The sequence below is a fragment of the Piliocolobus tephrosceles genome, unplaced genomic scaffold, assembly GCF_002776525.5.
Source record: "Piliocolobus tephrosceles isolate RC106 unplaced genomic scaffold, ASM277652v3 unscaffolded_108, whole genome shotgun sequence".
Lineage (NCBI taxonomy): Eukaryota > Metazoa > Chordata > Mammalia > Primates > Cercopithecidae > Piliocolobus > Piliocolobus tephrosceles.
Window position 1 is genome coordinate 234,320 of NW_022291865.1, and position 26,854 is coordinate 261,173.

The window sequence follows — 26,854 nt, forward strand, 5'->3', positions numbered from 1 at the left end:
CCCACGCTCACCTTGGACGTCTTCCTCTCCACCATCACCATCTTCTTCCTCATTGTAAGCCAGCTCAGCCTGCTTGTCTGCCTCATACTCACCTACGTTACCATCATCCCCATTATAATCCGCCAGTTTAGAGCCATGCTGCGGATCAACAGGGGATTCATTCTCATCAAAGAATCGGCCTGTGAAGTAGGTAGAGGATTAATTCAAGAGTAAAGAGAGAAGAAAAGAAGGAATCTATACTGAAGGCAGACCAGAAAGTAGACAAGTGAAACCTGGCAACTTTTGGGGTACTGGATATAAAAGGATACATTTTGTGAAGATTATCCAAGACAAAAGTATGTAAGAGCGAAGACTCTGAAAATACATAACTTTTATTAAGAATTTCTCTTTTGCGTTTATTTTCGTGCTTGCCACTTAAGATTTGAATGATTGCTTAAAGAAATGGGCACCATTTTTAGGAATGTTTTCATAATAACCAATGACTTCTCTAATATAAGTATGTCTAAATTAACATTTTAGGAGAATACATTATTTTATTACTAGATATGATACATATTTAAAATTTGAAAATCTAGGCCTGGTGCAGTGGCCCACGCTTGTAATCCCAGAACCTTGGGAGGCTGAGGTGGGTGGATTGCTTGAGCTCAAGAATTTGACACCAGCCTGGGCAACATGGCAAAACCTTTCTCTACAAAAAATACAAAACTTAGCTGGGTATGGTGGCATACGTTTTGGATTTCCAAAAAGGGATGGCAAAGAAAGTAAGCCATCAGAATCCCTAGTGGTTTAAAAAAAAAAAAAAAAAAAATCCCAAGTAATTCTGGTGTACCTCTTCTCATTTCCTAAGCCAGATTTTTAAAAAAGTCAATGGAATCTTAAGAAAACTGACCTATATCAGGCCATTATATTGTACACATTCATAACCATTAGACATCAAGAAGACAGGCCTGGTGCAGTGGCTCACACCTGTAATCCCGGCACTATGGAAGGCCAAGGTGGGTGGATCACCTGAGATCAGTAGTTCAAGACCAGCCTCGTAAACATGGTAAAACCCCATCTCTACTAAAAATACAGAAATTAGCCAGGCTTGGTGGCAGGTGCCTGTAATCCCAGCTACACAAGAGGCTGAGGCAGGAGAATTGCTTGAGTCCGGGAGGCAGAGGCTGCAGTGAGCCGAGATTGCGCCATTGCACTCCAGCCTGGGTGACAAGAGCAAGACTCCATCTCAAAAAAAAAAAAAAGAAGATAAATAGACATAATACTTACTGTAGAAAACTATTCAACAATTAGACATTGAAAATAAAAAAGTTAGGCACACTAGGATCTGAATTAGAAATGCAAGTACAACTAAAACTATACTTAGACATTAAGTTTAACTTAGCATAAAAGTAGATTTATTTTAATCCATAAAATTAACTTCCTAATAATGCAAGAATTTGAGACTTAGAAATTTAACAACTTTCTGTGATAGTTCTAAATTTTTAAAAATATATTTCAAAAATTTACATTGCAGGCTGGGTGCAGTGGCGTATGCCTGTCATAGCAGTACTTTGGGAGGCCAAGGTGGGAGGATTGCTTAAGCCCAGGAGTTCGAGACCAGCCTGGGTAACATAGTGAGATCCATCTCTACAAAAAATACAAAAATTAGCTGGGTATGGTGGTCCACACCTATAGTCTCAGCTACTCAGGAGGCTAAGGTAGGAGGATTGCTTAAGCCCAGGAGTCCAAGGCTATAGTGAGTTAGGATATCGCCACTGCACTTCAGCCTGGGTGACAGAGTGAGACCTCTTCTCTTTAAAAAAAAAAAAAAAAAAAATTAGCCGGGTTTCTGTAGTCTTATCTACTTGGGAGGTTGATGCAGGAGGATCATTTAAGGCCAGGAGTTTGAGGTTATAGTGAGCTACGATTGTGCCACTGCACCCCAGCAAGACTCTATCTCTAAAAATAAATAAATAGATAAATAAATAAATAAAATTTACATTGCAATGGCTCAGGAAAAAAATTAACAGCTTCCTTTGCTTGGACAGAAAGGTTAAGTACAAATAGAATTATGGGGGTACTGGTCGATTCTACAGATGGTTCATCACATCATCAAGCCAATGTATTTCTAATTGTTGGGTAAAGAGTCCATCAGGAAAATCATTAAAGGACAAATTGCACTTACAGAGGCTTTTAAAGAAGGGAAGGCGTGGCCGGGTGCAGTGGCTCACGCCTGTAATCCCAGCACTTTGGGAGGCCAAGGCGGACGGATCACAAGATCAGGAGATCAAGACCATCCTGGCTAACATGGTGAAACACCATCTCTACTAAAAATACAGAAAATTAGTCGGGCGTGGTGGTGGGCGCCTATAGTCCCAGCTACTGGGGAGGCTGAGTCAGGAGAATGGTGTGAACCCAGGAGGCAGAGCTTGCAGTGAGCCGAGACTGGGCCACTGCACTCCAGCCTGGGCGACAGAACAAGACTGTAAAAAAAAAGAAAAGGCAGAGAGGCAGGCAGATCACCTGAGGTTGGGAGTTCAAGACCAGCCTGACCAACACAGAGAAACCCTGTCTCTACTAAAATACAAAATTAGGCAGGCATGGTGGTGCATGCCTGTAATCCCAGCTACTTGGGAGGCTGAGGCAGGAGAATTGCTTGAACCCGGGAGGCAGAGGTTGCCGCTCACTGAGATTGCACCATTGCACTCCAGCCTGGGCAACAAGAGTGAAACTCCGTCTCCAAAAAAAAAAAAAAAAAAAAAAAAAGAAGGGAGGGTGTGGGGACAACAGGAGACTGAAGTAATTGGAGTAACTGGGGCCAATAAAAAGAGCATGAATTCATCTTAAAACTATTCTAGTATAAGCTTGGAGTATGTACAATAAATAAATAAATAGAAAAGTGGATGAAATAGAGAAAAGAAACATACAAGAGAATAGGTAGGCTATTTGTAAGAAAACACTCTGTCTCCTAATTATAAATCAAACATTTTGATGAGTTTTATTATCTCTTTTTGAATAATAAAATAAATGATGTCAATATAAGCAGTAAAAAGAGATTTACAGAAATCTATATTTTCTTTTTCTTTTTTTTTTTTTCTTTTTGAGACCGAGTCTCGCTCTGTCACCCAGGCTGGAGTGTAGTAGCCTGGTATCAGCTCACTGCAACCTCCACCTCCCGGGTTCAAGCGATTCTCCTGCTTCAGCCTCCTAAGTAGCTAGGATTACAGGCGCCCACCACCATGACTGGCTAATTTTTGTATTTTTAGTAGAGACAGGATTTCACCATGTTGGCCATGCTGGTCTTGAACTCCTGACCTCAGGTGATCTGCCCGCCTCGGCCTCCCAAAGTGCTGGGATTACAGACGTGAGCCACCACGCCCAGCCTTCATTTTAAAATCAAAGTTATGAAATACAGAAGACTCAAAAAATTAGGCTAAGACAAGGTACTAAAAAATATATATATCATTTACTAATACTGTCAGACATGGAATAAAGAAATGTCCCACTTGTACCTATTATAGTATTCCAACAGAACAATGTAAAATTTCCTTTTTTTAGGTGTTTGATGATCTGCCTAGCCTAAATTTAGTCAAAATTTTAATACTATAATTACAGTGATACTCAGAGATAATAAAAATATCAACAAGAATGAATAATGACACAACTGCCCTTTGTTAAATAGTGGTCTGTGCTATTATATATATAGAATCATCGTGTTTGGAAAAATATTTATAGCTAACCTTTAATACTGGGCTTCCAACATTCTCACAAACAAAAGTTGAAAAACACAGAATCAACTACACAGAGTTGCCAATCAGGATAAGGAGATCAGACAAACTTTGCATTAAACATTGAATGAATATAATGGTACAGACAAAAATGCATAATATTGATCAATATAACAGACTGCTAACTTATTCAACATTTAAGAGCAACATGTCAATGTGAGAGAAGGGAAAGTTTGAAAAAGAAGGCAATTATATTAGACTATGACAGGGAAAGAAAGAAGCATTGAAAGAACAGGTAAGAACAAAGATGGGGTATTTAGAAGACAGTAAAAAGATTGATTTGACTGGATTTATATGAGAAAGAGTAAGTTTCTTTTTTTTTTTTTTTTTTTTTTTTTTTTGAGACGGAGTCTCGCTCTGTCGCCCAGGCTGGAGTGCAGCGGCCGGATCTCAGCTCACTGCAAGCCCCGCCTCCCGGGTTTATGCCATTCTCCTGCCTCAGCTTCCCGAGTAGCTGGGACTACAGGCGCCCGCCACCTTGCCCGGCTCGTTTTTTTTTTGTATTTTTTAGTAGAGACGGGGTTTCACTGTGTTAGCCAGGATGGTCTCGATCTCCTGACCTCATGATCCGCCCGTCTCGGCCTCCCAAAGTGCTGGGATTACAGGCTTGAGCCACCGTGCCCGGCCGAAAGAGTAAGTTTCAACAAGCAAATTAAGGATAATTACAGGGCCAGGCATGGTGGCTCACGCCTGTAATCTCAGAACTTTGGGAGGCCGAGGTGAGTGGATCACCTGAGGTCAGGAGTTTGAGACCAGCCTGGCCAACATGGAGAAACCCCATCTCTATTAAAAACACAAAAAAGTAGCTGGCCATGGTGGCGGGTGGATGTAATCTCAGCTACTTGGGAGGCTGAGGCAGGAGAATTGCTTGAACCTGGGAGGCGGAGGTTACAGTGAGCCAAGATTGCTCTATTTGCATTGCAGCCTGGGCAACAAGAGTGAAATTCTGTCTCAAAAAAAAAAAAAAAAAAGTCTCCTATATTCACTTGTGGTCACTGTTTAAATCCAATGACAAAGTGTATGGAAGTATCTACAATGCTCCTTCATCCATCCATGGTTCACTGATGTGATAGATATTGCACTATGCACTGTGATACAAAAATAAATCATAAATCTATAGTTGGGCATGGTGACACACACCTGTAGTCTCAACTACTCAGGAGGCTTCAGCCTAGGAGTTTCAGGCTGCAGTAAGCTATGATCATACTGCTGCATTCCAGCCTGGGTGACAGAATGAGACTCCGTCTCAAAAATAAAAATAGAAAGCAAAAATAACATCCTATCTTCATCTCCTATAAGTGAGTATAGTAAGGAAAACAGATAAGTAAACAAATTAGGAAGTGATGGTATGTGTGCTATTGCATAGTGCCCTAGAAGGAGACAGTGGCTTCAGTTGGCTTCCTTTTGATAGAGTGAGTTTGAACATTATGTAGGAGGCAATAACTAGTAGTCAAGATTTCTTTTAAGCTCCCTGAGAACAGAAATCTGATCTGCCTTATGCCTTACTATATCTCCAGTAGCTATTTAGGCAAGAAGCTATGAGGACTTACACTAGGAAGATGGAGGAAATGTTAGAAACTGATGAATCAGATACATTTGAAAATGACAAAACGAATATATGGCATAATGGAGCAGAAAGAGTCAAAGGATTATTCCAAATCCTAGTCTGGAAACTACAATTAATGCTACCTATACCCAAATTGGGAAGGTATGAGAAAGCAAATGTTGCTTTAGATAAACTGAATTTGGGGCTACAGTATGACATCCAAATGAAAATGTTTTATAGACACATGGTTGTATGGATCTAGAATCTAGGTGCAAAGTGAGAGATAAGCATTTAGATTTAAAACTCATAAATTTCAAGGTGATCGGTTAAACTATCAGAATATAATTTATTTTAGGAAATAAATATTTACAGAAAATAGCTATAAGTCAGAGAAGTGATCTTGGGGAATGACAATATTTAAGAAGAGAAAAAAGAAGTAATGAAGGCAAAGTTATCATTTGATGGTATAAATCTATGGTGTGTGTGTGTGTGTGTGTGTGTGTGTGTGTGTGTGTTTTGAGATGGAGTCTCGCTCTGTCACCCAGGCTGGAGTGCAGTGGCGCAATCTCAGCTCACTGCAAGCTCCGCCTCCCGGGTTCACGCCATTCTTCTGCCTCAGCCTCCTGAGTAGCTGGGACTATAGGTGCCCAACCACGCCCGGCTAATTTTTTGTATTTTTAGGAGAGATGGGGTTTCACTGTGTTAGCCAGGATGATTTCAATCTCCTGACCTTGTGATCTGCCAGCCTCAGCCTCCCAAAGTGCTGGGATTACAGGTGTGAGTCACCACACCGGCTTATGATGTGTCTTAACAGGAATTAAATAGCAGACTTCATCTCTGAGGCATTTCAACTTTTTACAACCTTTAATTCAGTTCTGCTGCTCAGTAAAAAAACTGTTAAATCTGTGCCCAGCTAGGGGAGTAATAAAGTAATTATATTTAGTTTGGATCCCGTATTTCCTTATATTGTTGCAAAATTCAATTGTGCACTTGAATATTAGTTTCACTCTGGTGGCTAGCTGAAAATGATTTGATTATCAGCAACAAGATAGCTTCATCCCAATAGTTTAAACATGAGAACACAAAGAAACAACACACCCACTAGCTATTGAAAGTCTTTGAGTTGTATTAAGTTTGAAAAATTGTAAAAGATTATTTTCAATGTTTAAATTCCTTTTCTGAGCTAAGTGAGCTAAAGTATATTAAATATATAACAAGCATGTATTGCATGTATATGAAGTAATTTTTCATACATTTTACTTTAATTCATATACCATCTGGTCTAACTTCACATGCTCTACATCACCTAATGAGGCATTTAACACACTTTTCAATTTACATTAAACAACACAATAAAACTTCACACAGAATGCTAGACATTCTGTAAGACATCTCAAATATCAGACTACAAACTTCAGAAACTAGTAGAGAAGAAATTCAGTAAGAGCTTCGGTCATGTGGAATAGATAAACTTTAACCTTTTCAATTTACAAACGCATAGTTTGATACTTTTGAATATAACTATCCTTTTAAACTAGTGAATTTTATTGGGAAGGTATGAGAAAGCAAATGTTAAATGAGAAAGCAAATGTAGCCATTTCTCATGGCTAAAATTTTATTTTTTATTAAAAAAAAATTTTTTTTTTTGAGATGAAGTCTCACTCTGTCACCCAGCCTGGAGTGCAGTGTTACGATCTCAGCTCACTACAACCTCCATTTCCTGGGTTCAAGCGATTCTTCTGCCTCAGCCTCTCCAGTAGCTGGGATTACAGGGGTACACCACAACACCCATCTACATTTTTTTTTTGCATTTTTAGTAAGACCAGGTTTCACCATGTTGGCCAGGCTGGTCTCGAACTCCTGACTTCAAATGATCTGCCCACCTTGGCCTCCCAAAGTGCTGGGATTACAGGCATGAACCACCACACCCGGCCTCATGGCTAAAATTTTAAAATCGAAGTTGTAAAGTCTTTACTTTTGTCTGTCTGTATTATGTGTACAGGTACACATGTATGTTTGTATACTATCTACATGGTATCACTGACCTATAAATAAATGAACTCATAAATTAAATAACTTGCCTGCATGCTTTTCAAGTTCATATGACTTTGGCAGTCTTTGGTAAATATAGTTTCTTTTTAATTTTATTATATTATATTTTTGAGACGGAGTCTTGTTCTATCGCCAGGCTGGAGTGCAGTAGCGTGATCTCAGCTCACTGCAACCTCTGCCTCCCAGGTTCAAGAGATTCTCCTGCCTCAGCCTTCCCAGTAGCTGGGACTACAGGTGCATGCCACCACACCCAGCTGATTTTTGTATTTTTGGTAGAGATGGGGTTTGACCATGTTGGCCAGGATGGTCTTGATCTTTTGACCTTGTGATCCGCCCACCTCAGCCTTCCAAAGTGCTGGGATTATAGGCATGAGCCACCGCACCCGGCCCTAAAGATAGTTTTAAATTGTTGGTGAAATAAAATAGAAACACGTTCAAAAATAAAAACCAGCAGAAAATAAGAGGATAATAACATTTCTTAATCACAAAAGGGTATTTCAATCAGGAAAAACTAAGCTGTATATTTTAATTCTGTACTATAAGTCAAAGGAAATATCAAGATGAGTCACTTTTGCTTCATTAGTCCAATGTTCATTTATGGGTTTCAATTTCTCAACTATTTTATTTTTATTTTATTTTTAAAAGTTTATATTTTTATGTCATTAATTTATTATATTGCCACTATTATAAGCAAAATGAAACTATTAGATCTAATTACAATAAACCTAGAGAGAATGAAAAAGAAAGTTTAAGGAAGGCAACCTCTTTTTTCTAGCCATCTATTGGTAATATTCACTATCATTTCATTTATTCATTTGGTAGTTAACACATTCAACTTATCTTGCATTATTCAATTTAATACCTAGAGTTGTGACTATTTCAAGTATCCGGAAGGTAAATGACACGTGATGACTTATAATCTGTTGAGATATGAGTTAATCTGTTATGAGTTAGATTAACTGATTATGAGTTAATCGATAATCTGTTAATCATGAGAGATGGGAGGCTGGGGTGTACAAACTGTAACAAAAATGTTACTGCAGGCTTTTTACACAAAACAATTGTAGGAAAACTATTGACTGGCTTTTGAATTGATTTCATTATCAGGAACATATTAGGGCAAAAAGACCACATTTCTATCTCAAGGTATATATAGGCCCTGCATATAGTAGGCACAGGAAGCAATCTATTGACTGATTGACTGGACTTGTGGAAGGTAAAGAGAAATCAAGGAAATGAAAGAAATATGGTAGCTAGAATTTATGGCTAACAGCATCTGAACAACCTTACCATCTCCCCATTTCCAAGACAAACCTATACTATCTAGATTTGTGTAGGTACAGTCTATGATGTTCACAATGATGAAATCAACTAAAAACCACCTTTCTCAGAATGTATCTCCTGTTGTGATGCAATGTATGTCGTGGTTGCTCAAACCCTGTACATTCCAAAGAACGCTTTGTTTTCAGGAGTGGCCCGTGGCTGGATTCTGAGAGAGAACCTCTGAGCCCATGAAATATTCTGCTTTATAAATGTTTTTGTATGCGTGAGGCCTGGGCCATTATGTACCAGACTGATGAGGTCAATTGATCCTACAAAGTGATTTATGGTGAATACAGTTGTTCCTCCCTCAGTATCCAGTGAGGACTGGTTCCAGGACCCCAACAAATACCAAAATCCATGGATGTTAAAGTCCCTTGTATAAAATAGCACAGTAGGTTGGGCACGGTGGCTCATGCCTGTAATCCCAGCACTTTGGGAGGCTGAGGTGGGTGGATCACTTGAGGTCAGGAGTTTCAGACCAGCCTGGCCAACACAGTGAAACCCCATCTCTAACTAAAACTACAAAAATTATCCGGGTGTTGTGGCATGCACCTGTAATCTCAGCTACTCAGGAGGCTGAAGGAGGAGAATCATTCGAACCTGCGAGGTGCAGATTGCAGTGAGCCAAGATTGTGCCACTGCACTCCAGCCTGGGCAGCAAACGCTTGAATGTGGGAGGCAGGGGTTGCAGTGAGCTGAGATCACGCCACTGCATTCCAGCCTAGGTGATACAGCGAGACTTTGTCTCAAAAAAAAAAAAAAAAAAAAAAAAAAAGCATCATAATAAATCTTCATATCTGATAGTGGAAGTCTTTACAGTTTATTCCTTTTATAAATTGTCTTGGCTATTCTTATTCCTTTGCAGTTTTCATATACATTTTAGAGTCAGCTTATCAGATTCCACCTAAAACCCCCAAATCCTGCTGGGATTATATTTGGGATGGCAATGAAGTTCTAGATTAATCTGTGAGGAATTGACATAATTAAAACAATGAGCATTCCAATCCATGGACATGGATTTATTCATATATTAATTTCTGTCAACAATATTTTGTAGCTTATAGAGGTTCTTGTAAATCTTTTGTAAGAACTTTTCAAGGTATCTGATGTTTTTTATGCTATTGAAAAGTTTCTTTTTAAAAGTTTCACTATGTTTATTGCTGCTATATACAGAAATATAATTTGTATATAAATCTTGCATGTAATGACTTTGCTAAATATATTTGTTTATAAATTGTTTTGAGTTTTCTACATATAAAATCATATTGTCTACAAATAATATTAGCTTATCAGTTATATTTCTTCCTTTCCAATCTCTATACTCTTTATTTCCTTTTCTGTGCTTTATTGCATTGATTAGAATCTACAGTGAAAAGCTGAATAGAAGTGATGATGGTGGGTATCCTTTTCCAGATCTCAAGGGGAAGGTTTTTGAGAATTAATCATTAAATTTGATATTTGTCATAGGATGCTTAAAATACTCTATCAAATTAAGGAAATTACTTTCTAATCCTCCTTTGCTTAAAATTGGTTGTTTTATCTTAAATGCATGGATTTCCTCAAATGCTCTCTTTACATCTTTTGAGATGATTTTCCTCATACATTTTGTTAATTTGGTAAATTACATAGATCGCTTTTCAAGTATTAAACAACCTTGAATTTTCAGATTAAATCCAACATGGTCATCATGTATATAATTTTTATCTATCTCTGGATTTGACTTGCTAATATTTTGTTTAGAATTTTTTTTTTTGAGACCGAGTCTTGCTCTGTCACTAAGCTGGAGTGGCACAATCTCGGTTCACTGCAACCTCTGCCTCCCGGGTTCAAGCGATTCTCCAGCCTCAGCCTCCTGAGTAGCTGGGACAACATGCGTGAACCACGGTGCCCAGCTAATTTTTGTATTTTTAGTAGAGACAGGGTTTCACCATGTTGATCAGGCTGGTCTCGAACTCCTGACCTCAGGTGATCTGCCTGACTTGGCCTCCCAAAGCGCTGGGATTTACAGGTGTAAGCCATTCCACCTGGCCTTGTTTAGGATTTTTATATCTATATTAATAAGAGAAACTGCCATAATTTTTCTTTCTCATAATATTCTTAGTTTTGCTATCCAACTTACGCTGGTCTCATAAAATGGGTTGGGGAGTGTTTTTTCCTTTTCAATTCTCTGAAAGTTTATGTTACATTGGTTGTATTCTTTCATGTTTGAAAGAATTCACCAGCTGGGTGCAGTGGCTGACACTGTAATCCCAGCACTTTGGGAGGCCAAGGCAGGAGGATCACCTGAGGTTGGGAGTTCAAGACTAGCCTGACCAACATGGAGAAATCCCATCTCTACTAAAAATACAAAATTAGTAGGGCGTGGTGTTGATTGCCTGTAATCCCAGCTACTCGGGAGGCTGAGGCAGGAGAATGTCTTGAGCCTCGGAGGAAGAGGTTGTGGTGAGCCGAGATCGCGCCACTGCACTCCAGCCTGGGCAACAAGAGCAAAACTTCATCTCAAAAATGAAATACATAAATAAATAAATAAAAAATTCACCAATGTAACCATTTAGGTACCAAAATATTAATTTACAGATTCAATATGTTAATAGACATGGAACTATTCAGATTTTCCCTATCTTTTTGTGTCAGTTTTGTACAGAAGTGCTTTTCTAGGACATTGGCCATCTCATCTAACTTTGCAAATGTTTTGGCATTAAATTCATAATACCTATCATGTGTCCTTTCATATTATTTGTAGGATCTATATTGATGTTTTTTTTCATTTTTGTTATTGAGAATTTGTGTCATCTCTTTCTGTCTTAATGTGTGCTGACGGTCTTTCCAATTTCTGTTTTTTTTTTTTTTTTGAGATGGAGTCTCACTTTGTCACCCAGGCTGGAGTGCAGTGGCGCGATCTCAGCTTACTGCAAGCTCCGCCTCCCGGGTTCACGCCATTCTCCTGCCTCAGCCTCCCGAGTAGCTGGGACTACAGGTGCCCGCCACCACACCCGGCTAATTTTTTGTATTTTTAGTAGAGATGGGGTTTCACCGTGTTAGCCAGGATGGTCTTGATCTCCTGACCTCATGATCCGCCTGCCTCAGCCTCCCAAAGTGTTGGGATTACAGGCGTGAGCCACCATGCCTGGCAGGTCTTTCCAATTTCACTTGCCTTTTCAAAGAACCACTTTTTGGTTTGCTTGATTTCATACAGTGACCCTGCATTAGTAATCAAGCTAAACTCTCATTAACTTTTACCAGTCTCTTTTGAGGTAAAGGGGGAACTTTTGGTATCTGTTCAACTTATTTAATGATTATTGGTTTATTCAAGTTTTCAAATCTTCATGAGCCAATTTAGGTAACTAATAATTGCCACAGTTTGAAGGTGTCCTCTCCAAAATTCATGTTGCAGCTTAATCCCTAATGTGGTGGTATTAAGAGATGGGGCCTTCGGGAGGTGATTAGGCCATTAGGAATGGGATGAGGCTCTCATAAATGGGATGAGGGACCTTAGAAAAGGGGGCCGAGCGCGGTGGCTCACGCCTATAATCCCAGCACTTTAGGAGGCTGAGGCAGGCAGATCACCTAAGGTTGGGAGTTCGAGACCAGCCCGACCAACATGGAGAAATCCCGTCTCTATTAAAAATATAACATTAGCCAGACATGGTGGTTCATGCCTATAATCCCAGCTACTTGGGAGGCTGAGGCAGAATTGCTTGAACCTGGGAGGCAGAGGTTGCAGTGGGCAGAGATTTCGCCACTGCACTCCAGCCTGGAATCTATGTTTTCTGGTATCATTTAAGGTTTTTTCCTTTATTTTTTCATACTCTCAAGTTTTTGTTACAATGTCTAAAAGCAAGAATTTTCTTCATTTATCCTAATACTTAGTAGATACATTCAACCTGAAGACTCAAGTCTTCAAAATTCCTTTCAAGTACTGATTACCCACCATTTCCTCCAATCTCTTCTTAAAACCTCTATTAAACATACATACATCTTCTATTTCTCATAACATCTCTGTCATATATACATATGACATATAACACATTTGTATCTATATCTGTCTCTTTGCAACAGTGTGCTACATTCTTGCTGAGTATCTCAATATAACCTTCCAAGTAACTTCTCTTTTGGTCAGCTATGTCCATGGTCTACTGTCTCATACACTGGGTGGCTATGTCAATGGTGAACTCATTAAGCCATCTGGACTAGAGATTGGAAAATACTTTTAAAAATTCTATAAGTAGGCCAGGCGCGGTGGCTCACGCCTGTAATCCCAGCACTTTGGGAGGCCAAGATGGGCAGATCATGAGGTCAGGAGATCGAGACCATCCTGGCTAACACGGTGAAACCCCATCTCTACTAAAAATACAAAAAATTAGCTGGGCATGGTGGCAGGCACCTGTGGTCCCAGCTACTTGGGAGGCTGAAGCAGGAGAATGGTGAACCTGGAAGGCGGAGCTTGCAGTGAGCCGAGATTGCGCCACTGCACTCCAGCCTGGGCGACAGAGTGAGACTCCGTCTCAAAAAATAATAATAATAGGCCGGGCGCGGTGGCTCAAGCCTGTAATCCCAGCACTTTGGGAGGCCGAGACGGGTGGATCACGAGGTCAGGAGTTCGAGACCATCCTGGCTAACACGGTGAAACCCCATCTCTACTAAAAATACAAAAAACTAGCCGGGCGAGGTGGCAGGCGCCTGTAGTCCCAGCTACTCAGGAGGCTGAGGCAGGAGAATGGCGTAAACCCGGGAGGCGGAGCTTGCAGTGAGCTGAGATCCGGCCACTGCACTCCAGCCTGGGCAACAGAGCGAGACTCCGTCTCAAAAAAAAAAAAAAATAATAATAATAATAATAATTCTATATGTAAAGGAAGATCAGGTATTCTGTGATACACTAGCTTGCCTCTCCAGTGTTGCTTGGGAGAATGATTAATAACCACTGGTAAATAAATGAAACCCTGCTGCTATACAGAAAAGCCAATACGAGAAGTAGTTTGATCAACAATCACTCCCTACTGTTTGGAGTAACCACCCTTGTGACTTTCCATATGGGAGCTGACATTTGAAGTAAATTCTTATCTCTGTTCAATGCTTCTAAATACAAATGGTATGTCCCTCCTAACTGACAAACAGGTGGGCCTCGCCTGGATTTTCAGTTTCAACTATTTTGGAAGATGTCTATTTCTTTGAAGTATCCCTACACTGTATTTTGTGTCACCACATAGCCTACATTCTAAAGTTTAAATTAAACTAACCCAAATACATCTTCCAAACATGGTGAAACATACCCCAAAATGTTCTAGCCACTTTTGCATGATGTGGTAATAGAAAATTAAATTTACAAAAATACGCAGCTCTTTATAAATATGTCAATATAAGTATGATATATTAAGCTACAAAACAAAAATAACGAGTTAAAGCTGCCAAAAAATTTGTAGTGAGGTCAGGAATGGTGGCTCATGCCTGTAATCCCAGCACTTTGGGACATCGAGATGGGAGGACTGCTTGAGCTCAGGAGTTTGAGACCAGCCTGAGCAACATGGTGAAAGTCTGTCTCTGCAAAAATACAAAAATTAGCCAGGCATGGTGGCGCACACCTGTAGTCCTAGCTATTCAGGAGGCTGAGGTGGGAGGATCCCTTGAGCCCAAGGAGGTCACGGTTGTAGTAAGCTATGAACGTGCTAATGCAGTACAACCTGGGTGCGAGAGTGAGACCCTGTCTCAAAAAACAAAACAAAACAAAAATTGTGGTGATAACTATATAATGTCTAAGGAGTTCCTCTCCTTTTCTAAAAGTGTTTTCAATAAAAATTTCAACTTTTTTTCTAATAGCATGTTATTTTGTACCTACAGAGTATCAAGTGCTTTTAGTTTTTATTTACTTATGTATTTATTTGAGACAGGGTCTCACTCTGTTGTCTAAGATGGAGTGCAGTGGCATGATCATTGCTCACTGCAACCTCCACTTCCTGGATTCAAGCAATCCTCCCATTCAACCTCCCAAGTAGCTGAGACTACATGCATGCACCACCACACCTGGCTAATTCTGTATTTTCAACAGAGACAGGGTTTCACCATGTTGGCTATGTTTTGCTGCTAGGCTGCTCTCAAACTCCTGGCCTCAAGTGATCCACCTGCCTCAGCCTCCAAAAGTGCTGGGATTACAGGCATGTGCCACTGTGCCCAGCCACACTGAAATTTTTGAGAATAATGATTTACATATACAAATTTGGCAAGTGTTAAATGAAAGAAAGAAAAATTTTAAGTCAAAAAAGAAGAAAATTATAAAGCAAAACTGTACTTAAAAATGAATTTCCATTGGGCTCAGTGATGCATGCCTATAAATCCCAGCTACTCAGGAGGCTAAGGCAGGAGGATGATTTGAGCCCAGCAGTTTGAATCCAGCCTGGCAGCATAGCAAGACCTTGTCTCTCTCTCTCTCTTTTTTTTTTTTTCTTTTGAGACAAGGTCTTGCTCTGTTGCCCAGGCTGAAGTGCAGTGGCACAATCATGGCTCACTGCAGCCTCTAACTCCTGGGCTTAAGCAATCCTGCGAACTCAGCCACCCAAGGAGGTGGGGCTACAGAGGCACGCCTCCATGCCCAGCTTATTTTTGTATCTTTTGTAGAGATGGTGTTTCACCATGTTGCCCAGGCTGTTCTTACACTCCTGGGCTCAAGCGATCCATCTGCCTCAGCTTCCCAATGTTAGGATTACAGGCATGGGCCGCGGTGCCAGGCCACCTGTCTCTTAAATAACTAAAATAAAATAAATTCTTCTTATGACTAAATAGTTTTTACTCTATGGAAAGCAAAGCTGAATAAACACAAGAATACTAATGATTGTTTTTTTTTTCCTTTTTTTTCTTTTTTTTTTTTGAGACAGGGTCTTGCTCTGTTGCCCGGGCTGGAGTGCAGTGGCGTGACTTTGGCTTACTGCAACCTCTGCCTCCCAGGTTCAAGTGATTATTGTGCCTCAGCCTCCAGAGTAGCTGGAATTACAGGCATGCACCAATAAGCCCGGCTAATTTTTATATTTTTAGTGGAGATGGGGTTTTACCATATCGGCCAGGTGGGAGAATCACTTGAACCCAGGAGGCAGAGGTTGTAGTGAGTTGAGACTACGCCACTGCACTCCAGCCTGGGCAACAGAGCAACACTCCATCTCAAAAAAAAAAAAAAGAAAAAAGAAAAAAAAGAATAGTATATTTATGTCCAGATAGAAGAGATGATTTTTATAAAAGAAATGATTTTCTATAAAATAAATTAAAATCATCATAAGAGTCTAGACAGATATGCATGAATATACACAACTAAAGACCTTTTGTGTTGGCCGGGTGCGGTGGCTCACGCCTGTAATCCCAGCACTTTGGGAGGACGAGGTGGGTGGATCACGAACACGGGGAAACCCCGTCTCTACTAAAAATGCAAAAAATTAGACTGCGTGGCGGTGGACGCCTGCAGTCCCAGCTACTCTGGAGGCTGAGGCAGGAGAATGGTGTGAACCTGGGAGGCAGAGCTTGCAGTGAGCCGAGATCATGCCACTACACTCCAGCCTGGGTGACTGAGCGAGACTCCGTCTCAAAAAAAAAAAAAAAAAAAAGACCTTTTGTGTCAAGTTGTATAAAGTTGCATGATACAAAATCAACACACACAAAAATCAGTCATATTTCTTTTTTTTTCCCTTGAGAGAGCATCTCACTCTGTCACCCAGGCTGGAGTACAGTATGGTAGTCTTGACTCACTGCAACCTCCACCTCCCGGTGCAAGCGATTTTCATGTCTCAACCTCCCGAGTATCTGGGATTCCAGGCATTTGTCCCTGCACCCGGCTAATTTTTATATTTTTAGTAGAGATGGGGTTTCACCATGTTGGCCAGGCTGGTCTCGAACTCCTGACCTCAGATGATCCGCCCGCCTCGGCCTCCCAAAATGCTGGGATTACAGGCATGAGCTACTGGGCCAGGCCAAAAATCAGTCATATTTTATGCACTAGCAAGAAGTCTGCCCAGGCTGGAATGCAATGATGGCACAATCTCAGAATCTCAGCTCCCTGCAGCCTCTGCCTCCTGGGCTCAAGCAGTCCTCCCACCTTAGCTTCCCAAGTAACAGGGACTACAGTTGCATGCCACCATATGTGGCTAGTTTTTGTATTTTTCGTAGAGACAGGGTTTTGCCACGTTGCCCAGGCTGTATCAAACTCCTGGGCTTCAGTGATCCGCCTGCCTTGGCCTCCCAAAGTGCTAGAATTACAGGCATAAGCCACTGCACTCGGCCAATGTTTTAATTTTATTTTTTCAGAGACAGGGCTCACTTTGTCACCCAAGCTGGAGTGCAGTGGAACGACCATAGCTCACCATAACCTTGAATTCCTGGGCTCAAGCAATCCTCCCACCTCAGCATCCACAGTAGCAGAGGCTACAGGCTTGTGCCACCATGCTGGCCTAATTTTTAAATTTTTTGTAAAGATAGGGTCTTGCTACATTGCCCAGGCTGGTCTTGAACTCCTGAACTCATGTGATCCTCCTGCCTTGGCCCCACAAAATGCTGGAATTATAGGTGTGAGCTACTGTGCCCAGCCAAAATTCCTTTTAAAATATCACTGCCTTTTTAGTACAAATGGAAAAGCAGATCCTACAATAAAATTACAAGGGACCATGAATAGCTAAAATAATCTTAAAGACGAACAAAGTTGAAGGACTCATAATTCACAATTTCAAAACTTACCACAAAGTTATAGCAATGAGAATAGTATGATACTGGCATAAGGAGAGACATACAGATAAATGCAATAGAATTTATAATTCAGAAATAAACCCATATATCTGTGGTCAATAGATTTTTGACAAGGATACCAAGACTGTTCAATGGGAAATGAAGAGTCTTTTCAATAAATGTTGTTGGGACAACTGGTATCCACATACAAAAGGATTAAGTTAGACCTTACCTCAAACCATATACAAAAACTAACTTTAAATGGATGAAAGACCTAAATATAACAGCTAAACCTATGAAAGTCTTAGAAGAAAACAGAGGGAAATCTTCATGACCGTGATTTTGGCACTGGTTTCTTAGATATGATACTCAAAGTATGAACAAAACCAAAAAACAGATAAATTGGACCTCATAAAAATTAAAAATTTTGTGCATGAAAGGACACTATCAAGAATGAAAAGACAACCCATAGACTATGCAAAAACATTTGCAAATCATACACCTGATTAGGGTCTAGTAATAAGAATACATTTTCAAAACCTCTTAAAATTCAACAACCAAGACAAATAACCCAATATAAAAATGGGCAAAGGGCTGGGCCCCGGTGGCTCATACCTATAATCCCAGTGCTTTTGGGAGGCCAAGATGGGAGGGTTGTTTGAGGCCAGAAGTTGGAGACCAACCAGGGCAAGACAGCAAGACCCCATCTCCACAAAAGCTAAAAAATATATACATACATTAGCCAGGCCTGGTAGGATACACTGGTAGCCATAGCTACTAGTGAGGCTGAGGCAAGAAGATTGCTTGAGCCTAGGAATATGAGGATGCAGTGAGCTATGACTGTGCCACTGCACTCTGGCCTGGGCGACAAAGCTAGACTCTGTCTCTAAAAGTAAATTTTTAAAAAAGGCAAAGAACTTGAAAGGACAATTCTCCAAAGAGGATATACAAATGGCCAAAAAGTAGACAGAAAAGGTGCTCAATGTCATTAGTGAAATGCAAATAAAAACCACAAGGAAATATCACTTCATATGTACTACATGATAGAAGGAATGAATGAAAGGAGGGAGGGGAGAAGGAAGGAAGGAAGGAAGGGAGGGAGGGAGGGAGGGAGGGAGGGAGGGAAGGAAGGAAGGAAGGGGATGTGGAGAAACTGTAACTCTTATACGTTGCTGGTGGGAATGTAAAATGGTACAGCTATTGTGGAAAATGGCTTGGCACTTCTTCAAAAAGCTAAACATAGAACTTTGATTCAGCAGTTTCACATCGAGGTACATACTCAAAAGAATTAAAACCAGGTATTCAAAAAAACTTGTACATAAATGTTCATAGAAACATTATTCGATAGCCAAAATGTAGAAACAACCCATATGTACATCAACAGATGAATAAACAAAATGTATCCATACAACTGAATATTATCCAGCCATAAAAACAAAATACTGATACATGCTACATGCTACACCATGGTCGAACTTTGAAAAAATTATGCTAAATAAAAGAGGCCAGACACAAAAGGCCACATACTGTATGATTCTTTTTTTTTTTTTTTTTTTAAATGCAGTCTCACTCTGCTGCGAGGCTGGAGTACAGCGGCATGATCTCATAGGCTCCCTGCAACCTCCATCTCCCTGGTTCAAGTGATTCTCCTGCCTCAGCCTCCCAAGTAGCTCAGATTACAGGCATGCACCATCATGCCCAGCTAATTTTTGTATTTTTAGTAGAGAAGGGATTTCACCATGTTGGCCAGGATGGTCTTGATCTCCTGACCTTGTGATCCACCCACCTTGGCCTTCCAAAGTGCTGAGATTACAGGCATGAGCCACTACACCTGGCCATATGATTCCTTTTATATGAAATATCCAGAATAGGTGACTCCATAGAGAGAAAAAAGCAAATTAGTGGTTGTCAGGTGCTATGGGTAGGAGAGTACAGAGTTTGTTTCAGGGTGATGAAAATATTCTGGAACTAGAGTGGTGATAGTTTGTACAACTTTGTGAAAGGACTAAATGCCACTGAATTGTACATTTTGGTGAATTTTACGTGTAACCACAACAAAAAATTATTTTTAATTAAAAAAACTTCTGCATGATAAAGCATAAGAAAGTCTTATATCAGGAAAGACAATGTAAGAGGAAAATTGTGATAAATCTGAATTATCTATAAAGACTTGATATGGGGCTGGGCATGGTGGCTCACACTTGTAATCCCAGCATTTTGGGAGGCTGAGGTGGGAGGATCATATGAGCACAGGAGTTCAATACCAGTCCGGGCAACAGAGTGAGACCTCATCTTTATTAAAAAAATTTTAGGCCGGGCGCAGTGGCTCAAGCCTGTAATCCCAGCACTTTGGGAGGCCGAGACGGGCGGATCACGAGGTCAGGAGATCGAGACCATCCTGGCTAACACGGTGAAACCCCGTCTCTACTAAAAAAATACAAAAAACTAGCCGGGCGAGGTGGCGGGCGCCTGTAGTCCCAGCAACTCGGGAGGCTGAGGCAGGAGAATGGCGTAAACCTGGGAGGCGGAGCTTGCAGTGAGCTGAGATCCGGCCACTGCACTCCAGCCTGGACGATAGAGCGAGACTCCGTTAAAAAAAAAAAAAAAAAATTTAAAATTAGCCAGGTGTGATGGCACACACCCGTGGTCTCAGCTACTGAGGAGGCTGAGGAGGGAGGATCGTTTGAACTCAGGAAGTCAAGGCTGAAGTGAGCCACAACTGCACTACTGCACTCCAAGCTTGGGTGATACAGCGAGACCTTGTCTCAAATAAAAAAAAAAAAAAAAAAAAAGAGTTGATACAAATAAATATAACCAATCTACAAAGTTCTCAAGCTAAGTGGTCAAAACTGACGCACAGATTATATACCAAGAAATAATTACAATAAAATTACTCACATAAAAATAGGCCACCAGAACAAATGTTTATTAAAACATTTTTAAGGAAACATTATATTCTAAATACCTTATAAAAACGATAAAAATCAATGTGGCCAGGCCACAGAGAAACCACTAAACTTATATATAACTCCAGTGACACTGTAAAACTGTACTAGAGAATAATCTGACGCTATTTAAAAGGTGCTATAAAGCTAGTCAAGTGCTTTGACCCAGTAATTTCGTTCTGAGGACTATACTTTTAAAGGAACACCCAAAGTAGGAGGAACAGGAAATAACTGGGGAAAAAAAAAAAATAGTAACAATAATGACAGTTACAATGAGAAAATATGACATGATCTAAACAATAAGAGAGGAGACCTAAGTAAACTATTATTATTGCCTAGGCACAACAGAATATATGTAGATAATGTATATAACGTATGTATATAAGGTATACATATATTCTGTGTATTTATATAATAGATACATAATATATGTATATATATTAATAAAAATTTAAATTAGGTAAAAAGGAATGTAAGAAATAATGTCAAAGTAAATCACAAAACTGTGCATGCATTGATTTCAACTCTCTATATACATTAATGATACATGGAAAATAATTTGGAGTGAGGGTTTAAAACTCAATAGGCTCTTTTTGTTCTTTTTCTTTTTTTTTTTTGACGGAGTCTCGCTCTGTCGCCCAGGCTGGAGTGCAGTGGCACGATCGCACGATCTCGGCTCATGGCAAACTTCACCTCCCAGGTTCAAGCGATTCTCCTGCCTCAGCCTCCCAAGTAGCTGGGACTACAGTCATGTACCACCATACCTAGGCTCTTTTCAAAATAACTGTAGAGAGTAATAATTTCCTAGCAATTATTTCCAATCACCTTCTTTATTCAAACATCAGTTAAAAAAATATATACAGGTAAGGCAACAATTTTAAACATGTATAGAATAAATATAAGTTTAGAAGAAAATCTTGGCCAGGTGAAGTACCTCATGACTGTAATCCCAGCACTTTGGGAGGCTGAGGCAGGTGGATCACCTGAGGTCAGAAAATCGAGACTAGCCTGGCCAACATGGTGAAACCCCATCTCTACTAAAAATACAAAAATTAGCCGGGCATGGTGGCATGGACCTGTAATCCCACCTGCTCGGGAAGATGAGGCAGAAGAATTGCTTGAACCTGGGAGGCAGAGGTTGCAGTGAGCTGAGACTGCACCACTGCACTCCTGCCTGCCACTGCACTCCTGCCTGGGTGACCGAGCAAGACTCCATCTCAAAAAAAATTTTAAAGAAGAAAATCTTAAGTGATCAAATTAAGATATTTTATTTGTTATGCTCTTACTGTACACCTCTTCTTGTTGAGATGTGTTTTCAGGCCAATCCCACAACCCAATTTTGAGGAAATATTTTTTCATATTTAAAATGTTAGCTAAATCTTTGTAATAAAAATGTTTTTCACACAATACTTTGGTCAAGATACACAGATATGCTTTAAAATATCAAGGAATTTCCTATTTGAAGAAATCAGAGAAAAAGAAGAAAGAAAGGAAAGCCAATTAAATTCATGCAAACTATACATTCATATATATGAATAAATTTAAATAACTGCTACAAGACCAACAAAAATACCTTGAATAGGCCGGGAAGGTGGGTCATGCCTGTAATCCCAGCACTTTGTGAGGCTAAGGCGGGAGGATCACTTCAGCCCAGGAGTTCAAGACCAGCCTGGGCAACAAAGCAAGACCCCCGTCTCTAAAAATAAATAAATAAAAATAATGAAATAAAATAAAATACCTTGAATAAAGTCACAAATATAACATCGTTCAATTATTAGCTTACAAGCAACCTTTGTACAAAGAACTGCCTAACCAGTGCTCTGCACAGTTGCTTCCATAGACAGAAGCCATCATAAAAACCAAAGACTTGATCTTACTCCTGGTGACTGGTAAAAATTAAAAATAAATAAATAAACCAAAGACAAAATGAAGCTTTTAGAGATTCTGTCTATTCACAATAGAAGGTAAGAAGATGCCATGAAAAGCAGAACCAGTGAAAAGCACAGTTTAAGGAAGCTGATCTAAGGGACACTCTCCCGCCTCAAATTCCACTACCAGAATTTTTTCTTGCACTTCTAACATCTAAATGAGAAAAATGCAATTGAAGGGAATGGAGGAGGAAGCAGTATTGAGCAATCCACTAAGGCAATCTCCCCAGAGTGTATGTTTCTCCCAGAATGTTCCATTTTTCAAAACTATTTATTTTCTCTCCTCCCTAATCAAAGTTTTCATTTGTTAGTCTATCAAAATATATCTTTTCTCATTTCTCCAAAAAAGTTTATATTCATAAGAACTAATTGCATTTTTTAAAAAAGTCAACTCACCTGAAATTTATTATTTAACAATGGAGAACATGAGAACCTTTTTAAAGTTTTCTTTAAAATAATATCTATCCATTTAAAACCTACATTTCCTTTAAATTTTGACACTTTCATACCTTCTCTTTAAATACATATAACTTCACCATACATTTATTAGAGAGCAGAATAATGAAGACCTTAATTCATATTACATTTAAATAAATATTTTTAGCATAATATTCATCAATTGATTCTTACTTTGCTTCAATTTATGGAAATCACTGACTCTATCCTTAGTAGCCTGCTTTAGTATATCTGTTTGAATTCTGGGTTCACTGTCCAAGTTTGAGCCTGGAATTAAATGCTGAAGAGGACTGGAAGGATTCTGTTTTGAAGTACCGGGGTTTCCATTGTGGTTTACATGTGAATCTGTAGCATAAAAACATCAAATTAAAAGAATATAATTTAATTTAATCTTTTAAAGATGAATTTCACAAGATCTGGTTTACAAAGCTAGGACAGACTATTGTTTAACATTGGGTAGTCACAAAGCTTTTTTTTTTTTTTTAAATGTTTATTCTTATTTCTTTAATCAAATCTTATAACCAATGTGATTTTAGCTGTGGGAAGTTCCCAGGCGAGTATCTCTACTAATGGCTACAAACTTATTCACCAAAAAGATACACAGTAGAAATCCATAGATTAATATAGCAATGATACCCATATCCTTCCCTCCCTCCAAATTCCATATTACTATCAGAAATCTCCAAACTCCAGTAAGGCTTTTAAAATTTCTACTCTCTAAGTCATCTTCATTTATACAGTGACTCACAAGTGTTGACTCTTGATTCTTTCTTAGCATTATCTACTGGATACCACCTCTCTTTCCCTCACCTCCCTTTTTATCCTCATCAATGACTTTAATTTTGGATTCAAAACATCCTATGCCACTCTGACATTTTTCCTTTCCATCATCTCCCTTAAGCAGGTCTCTTCAGTCATATCTACTCTCATTTTAGGGAAATATTTCTATACAATGGAATGAGTGTTCAGAAAATAAATACATTCATAAGTACGAAGTAAAGACTTTAATATATTGGCCAGGCGCGGTGGCTCAAGCCTGTAATCCCAGCACTTTGGGAGGCCGAGACGGGTAGATCACGAGGTCAGGAGATCGAGACCATCCTGGCTAACACGGTGAAACCCCGTCTCTACTAAAAATACAAAAACTAGCTGGGCGAGGTGGCGGGCGCCTGTAGTCTCAGCTACTCGGGAGGCTGAGGCAGGAGAATGGCGTAAACCCGGGAGGTGGAGCTTGCAGTGAGCTGAGATCTGGCCACTGCACTCCAGTCCGGGCGACAGAGCAAGACTCTGCCTCAAAAAAAAAAAAAAAAAAAAAAAAAAGACTTTAATATAGGTGTGCACTGTAATTTATAGGAAGCCTCTATGAGATACATTTGAACACATTTTGAAGAAACTAAACCTGTATAGCAGGCAGAGAGGAAAGGGAATGTAGCTTAGAGTGGCATAATAAATAATTTTTCTGTTCTAAAGAAAAAGACTGTAACAATCCACCAGATAAAGTGAAGTCTGAGATGACTATTTCTCTCTGAGCTTTCACTAGTCTTAAAAAATATATAACATTACCTCAAAGAATAAATGCTATTTCACTATACTGCTAAGTGATATATTTTATACACTACATAACTGTACATGACTAGTAAGTTGGTTTCAAATGGAATTATAAGAATAAGACTTCATACCTGGAGATATATTTGGGGAGAGAGGTTGTCCAGTTGGAAGATGGGAGATTGCTTGATGACTTTCATATTGAGAAACTGAAATAGGAGGCTTCCTTAAAGCTACAAAAAAAAAAAAAGTGCATATTATTCCCATTGATACTATGATTTCTTAAAAAAACCCACCGTGAATCAATTTACATTGCATTAATTTTATCATGTTTATTCTAATTTTGTAATCCATATAATTGGTATGCTAATTTATTTATAGTTACTAATTGATACACTATACCATCCATCACAGATTTTTTTTTTTCTTTCGGGACAGTCTCGCTCTGTCTCCCAGGCTGGAGTGCAATGGCACGATCTCAGCTCACTGCAATCTCTGTCTCCTGTGTTCCAGCGATTCTCCCTGCCTTAGCCTCTGGGGTTGCTAGGATTACAGGCACTCACCACCACGCCCAGGTAAGTTTTGTATTTCAGTAGAGATGGCATTTCACCATGTTGGCCAGGCTGGTCTCGAACTCCAGATCTCAGGTGATCTGCCCCACTCAGCCTCCCAAAGTGCAGGCACTACAGGCGTGAGCCACCGCGCCCAGCCCCATCACAGATTTTTTTGACCAATAAATCTGACCAGAATATAAGCTCCATGACAGTACAAACTCTGTCTTCTTCACCACTATATCCCCAACACCTAGAATAGTGCCTAGCATGTAAGAGAAGTTCAACAAAGATTTGATGAATTAACAAAATGGACTGGGCACGGTGGCTCACGCTTGTAATCTCAGCACTTTGGGAAGCCGAGGTGGGCAGATCACAAGGTCAGGAGTTCAAGACCAGCTTGGTCAACAAGGTGAAACTCCATCTCTACTGAAAATACAAAAAATTAGCCGAGCGTGGTAGTGCACGTCTATAATTCCAGCTACTTAGGAGGTTGAGACAGGAGAATCGCTTGAACCTGGGAGGCAGAAGTTGCAGTGAGCTGAGATTGCGCCACTGCATTGCAACCTGGGTAATAGAGTGAGACTTCATCTCGAATAAATAAATAAACAAACAAATAAATAAATAAATAAATAAAATGAATCTCTTCAGATACAGTGACCTTCAACAGTGAGACCTTTTTATATGCAACAGATTTTCTTTTATTTATTTATTTATTTTTGAGACAGAGTCTTGCTCTGTCACCCAGCTTGGCCAACAAGGTGAAACCCTATCTCTACTAAAAATACAAAAAATTAGCCGGGGGTGGTGGTCCATGTCTGTAATCCCAGCTACTTAGGAGGCTGAGACAGAAGAATCGCTTGAACCTGGGAGGCGAAGGTTGCAGTGAGCTGAGATCATGCCACTGCACTCCCGCCTAGGAGATAAGAGTGAAACTCTGTCTCAAAAAAAACAAAAAAAAAAACAAAAAAAAAAAGGCTGGGCGTGGTGGCTCACCCTGTAATCCCAGTACTTTGGGAGGCCAAGGCAGGCGGATAACAAGGTCAGGAATTAAGAGACCATCCTGGCTAACACCATGAAACCTCGTCTCTACTAAAAATACAAAAAAAAAAAAATTAGCCGGGCATAATGGTGGGCGCCTGTAGTCCCAGCTATGCGGGAGGCTGAGGCAGGAGAATGGCGTGAACCTGGGATGCAGAGCTTGCAGTGAGCCGAGATTGTGCCATTGCACTCCAGCTTGGGTGACAGCAAGACTCCATCTCAAAAAAAAAATATATATATATATATACACACACACACACATATATATATACACACACACATATATATATATATACACTTTTTAATAATGTGTTCCTATAGAAAACTTGGAAAAATAGAAAAGCACAAAGAAATTAAAATTTAACTGTAGTACTACCACTTAAAGATAACCACTATTACCATCTGGAGAGTATCTCTCTGGCGAGTTTTTTAAAAAATTTCTGTATATTATACTGTATACCTTAAAATTAGGATATCATATCATATATACTGTCTTATAATCTTTTTATTTGTATTTCATACATATTTTCCATGTCATTCCATTTTTCTCTACAATACTACCAAATGATAGTGCTGAATCAAAACCGTCAATGTTATAGTTTTGGCTAGAGAGATACGGGTAAAAACTTGCCAAAAGGGGCCAGGAAAGGTGGTTCACGCCTGTAATTCCAGCACTTTGAAAGACCAAGGCAGCCGGGCGCGGTGGCTCAAGCCTGTAATCCCAGCACTTTGGGAGGCTGAGACGGGCGGATCACAAGGTCAGGAGATCGAGACCATCCTGGCTAACACGGTGAAACCCCGTCTCTACTAAAAATACAAAAAACTAGCCGGGCGAGGTGGCAGGCACCTGTAGTCCCAGTTACTCGGGAGGCTGAGGCAGGAGAATGGCGTAAACCCGGGAGGCGGAGCTTGCAGTGAGCTGAGATCCAGCCACTGCATTCCAGCCCGGGCGACAGAGCAAGACTCTGTCTCAAAAAAAAAAAAAAAAAAAAAAAAAAAAAAAAAA

At 39.9% G+C, this 26,854-nt stretch overlaps 1 protein-coding gene across 2 annotated transcripts in view; it reads right to left on the bottom strand.

The window, feature by feature from the left end:
- LOC111529479 (protein CASC4) overlaps window positions 1-26,854 on the bottom strand; it is a 128,720-nt gene that overhangs the window by 13,358 nt on the left and 88,508 nt on the right. The window contains exons 7-9 of one of the 2 annotated variants that reach the window (XM_023196348.1): window positions 24,391-24,489; window positions 22,886-23,056; window positions 12-179 (exon numbers count right to left, since the gene is read on the bottom strand). In XM_023196348.1, the coding sequence (XP_023052116.1) occupies window positions 12-179; window positions 22,886-23,056; window positions 24,391-24,489 (438 nt within the window). The remainder of the gene's footprint in view (window positions 1-11; window positions 180-22,885; window positions 23,057-24,390; window positions 24,490-26,854) is intronic. The other variant, XM_023196349.1, reaches the window with a different exon arrangement.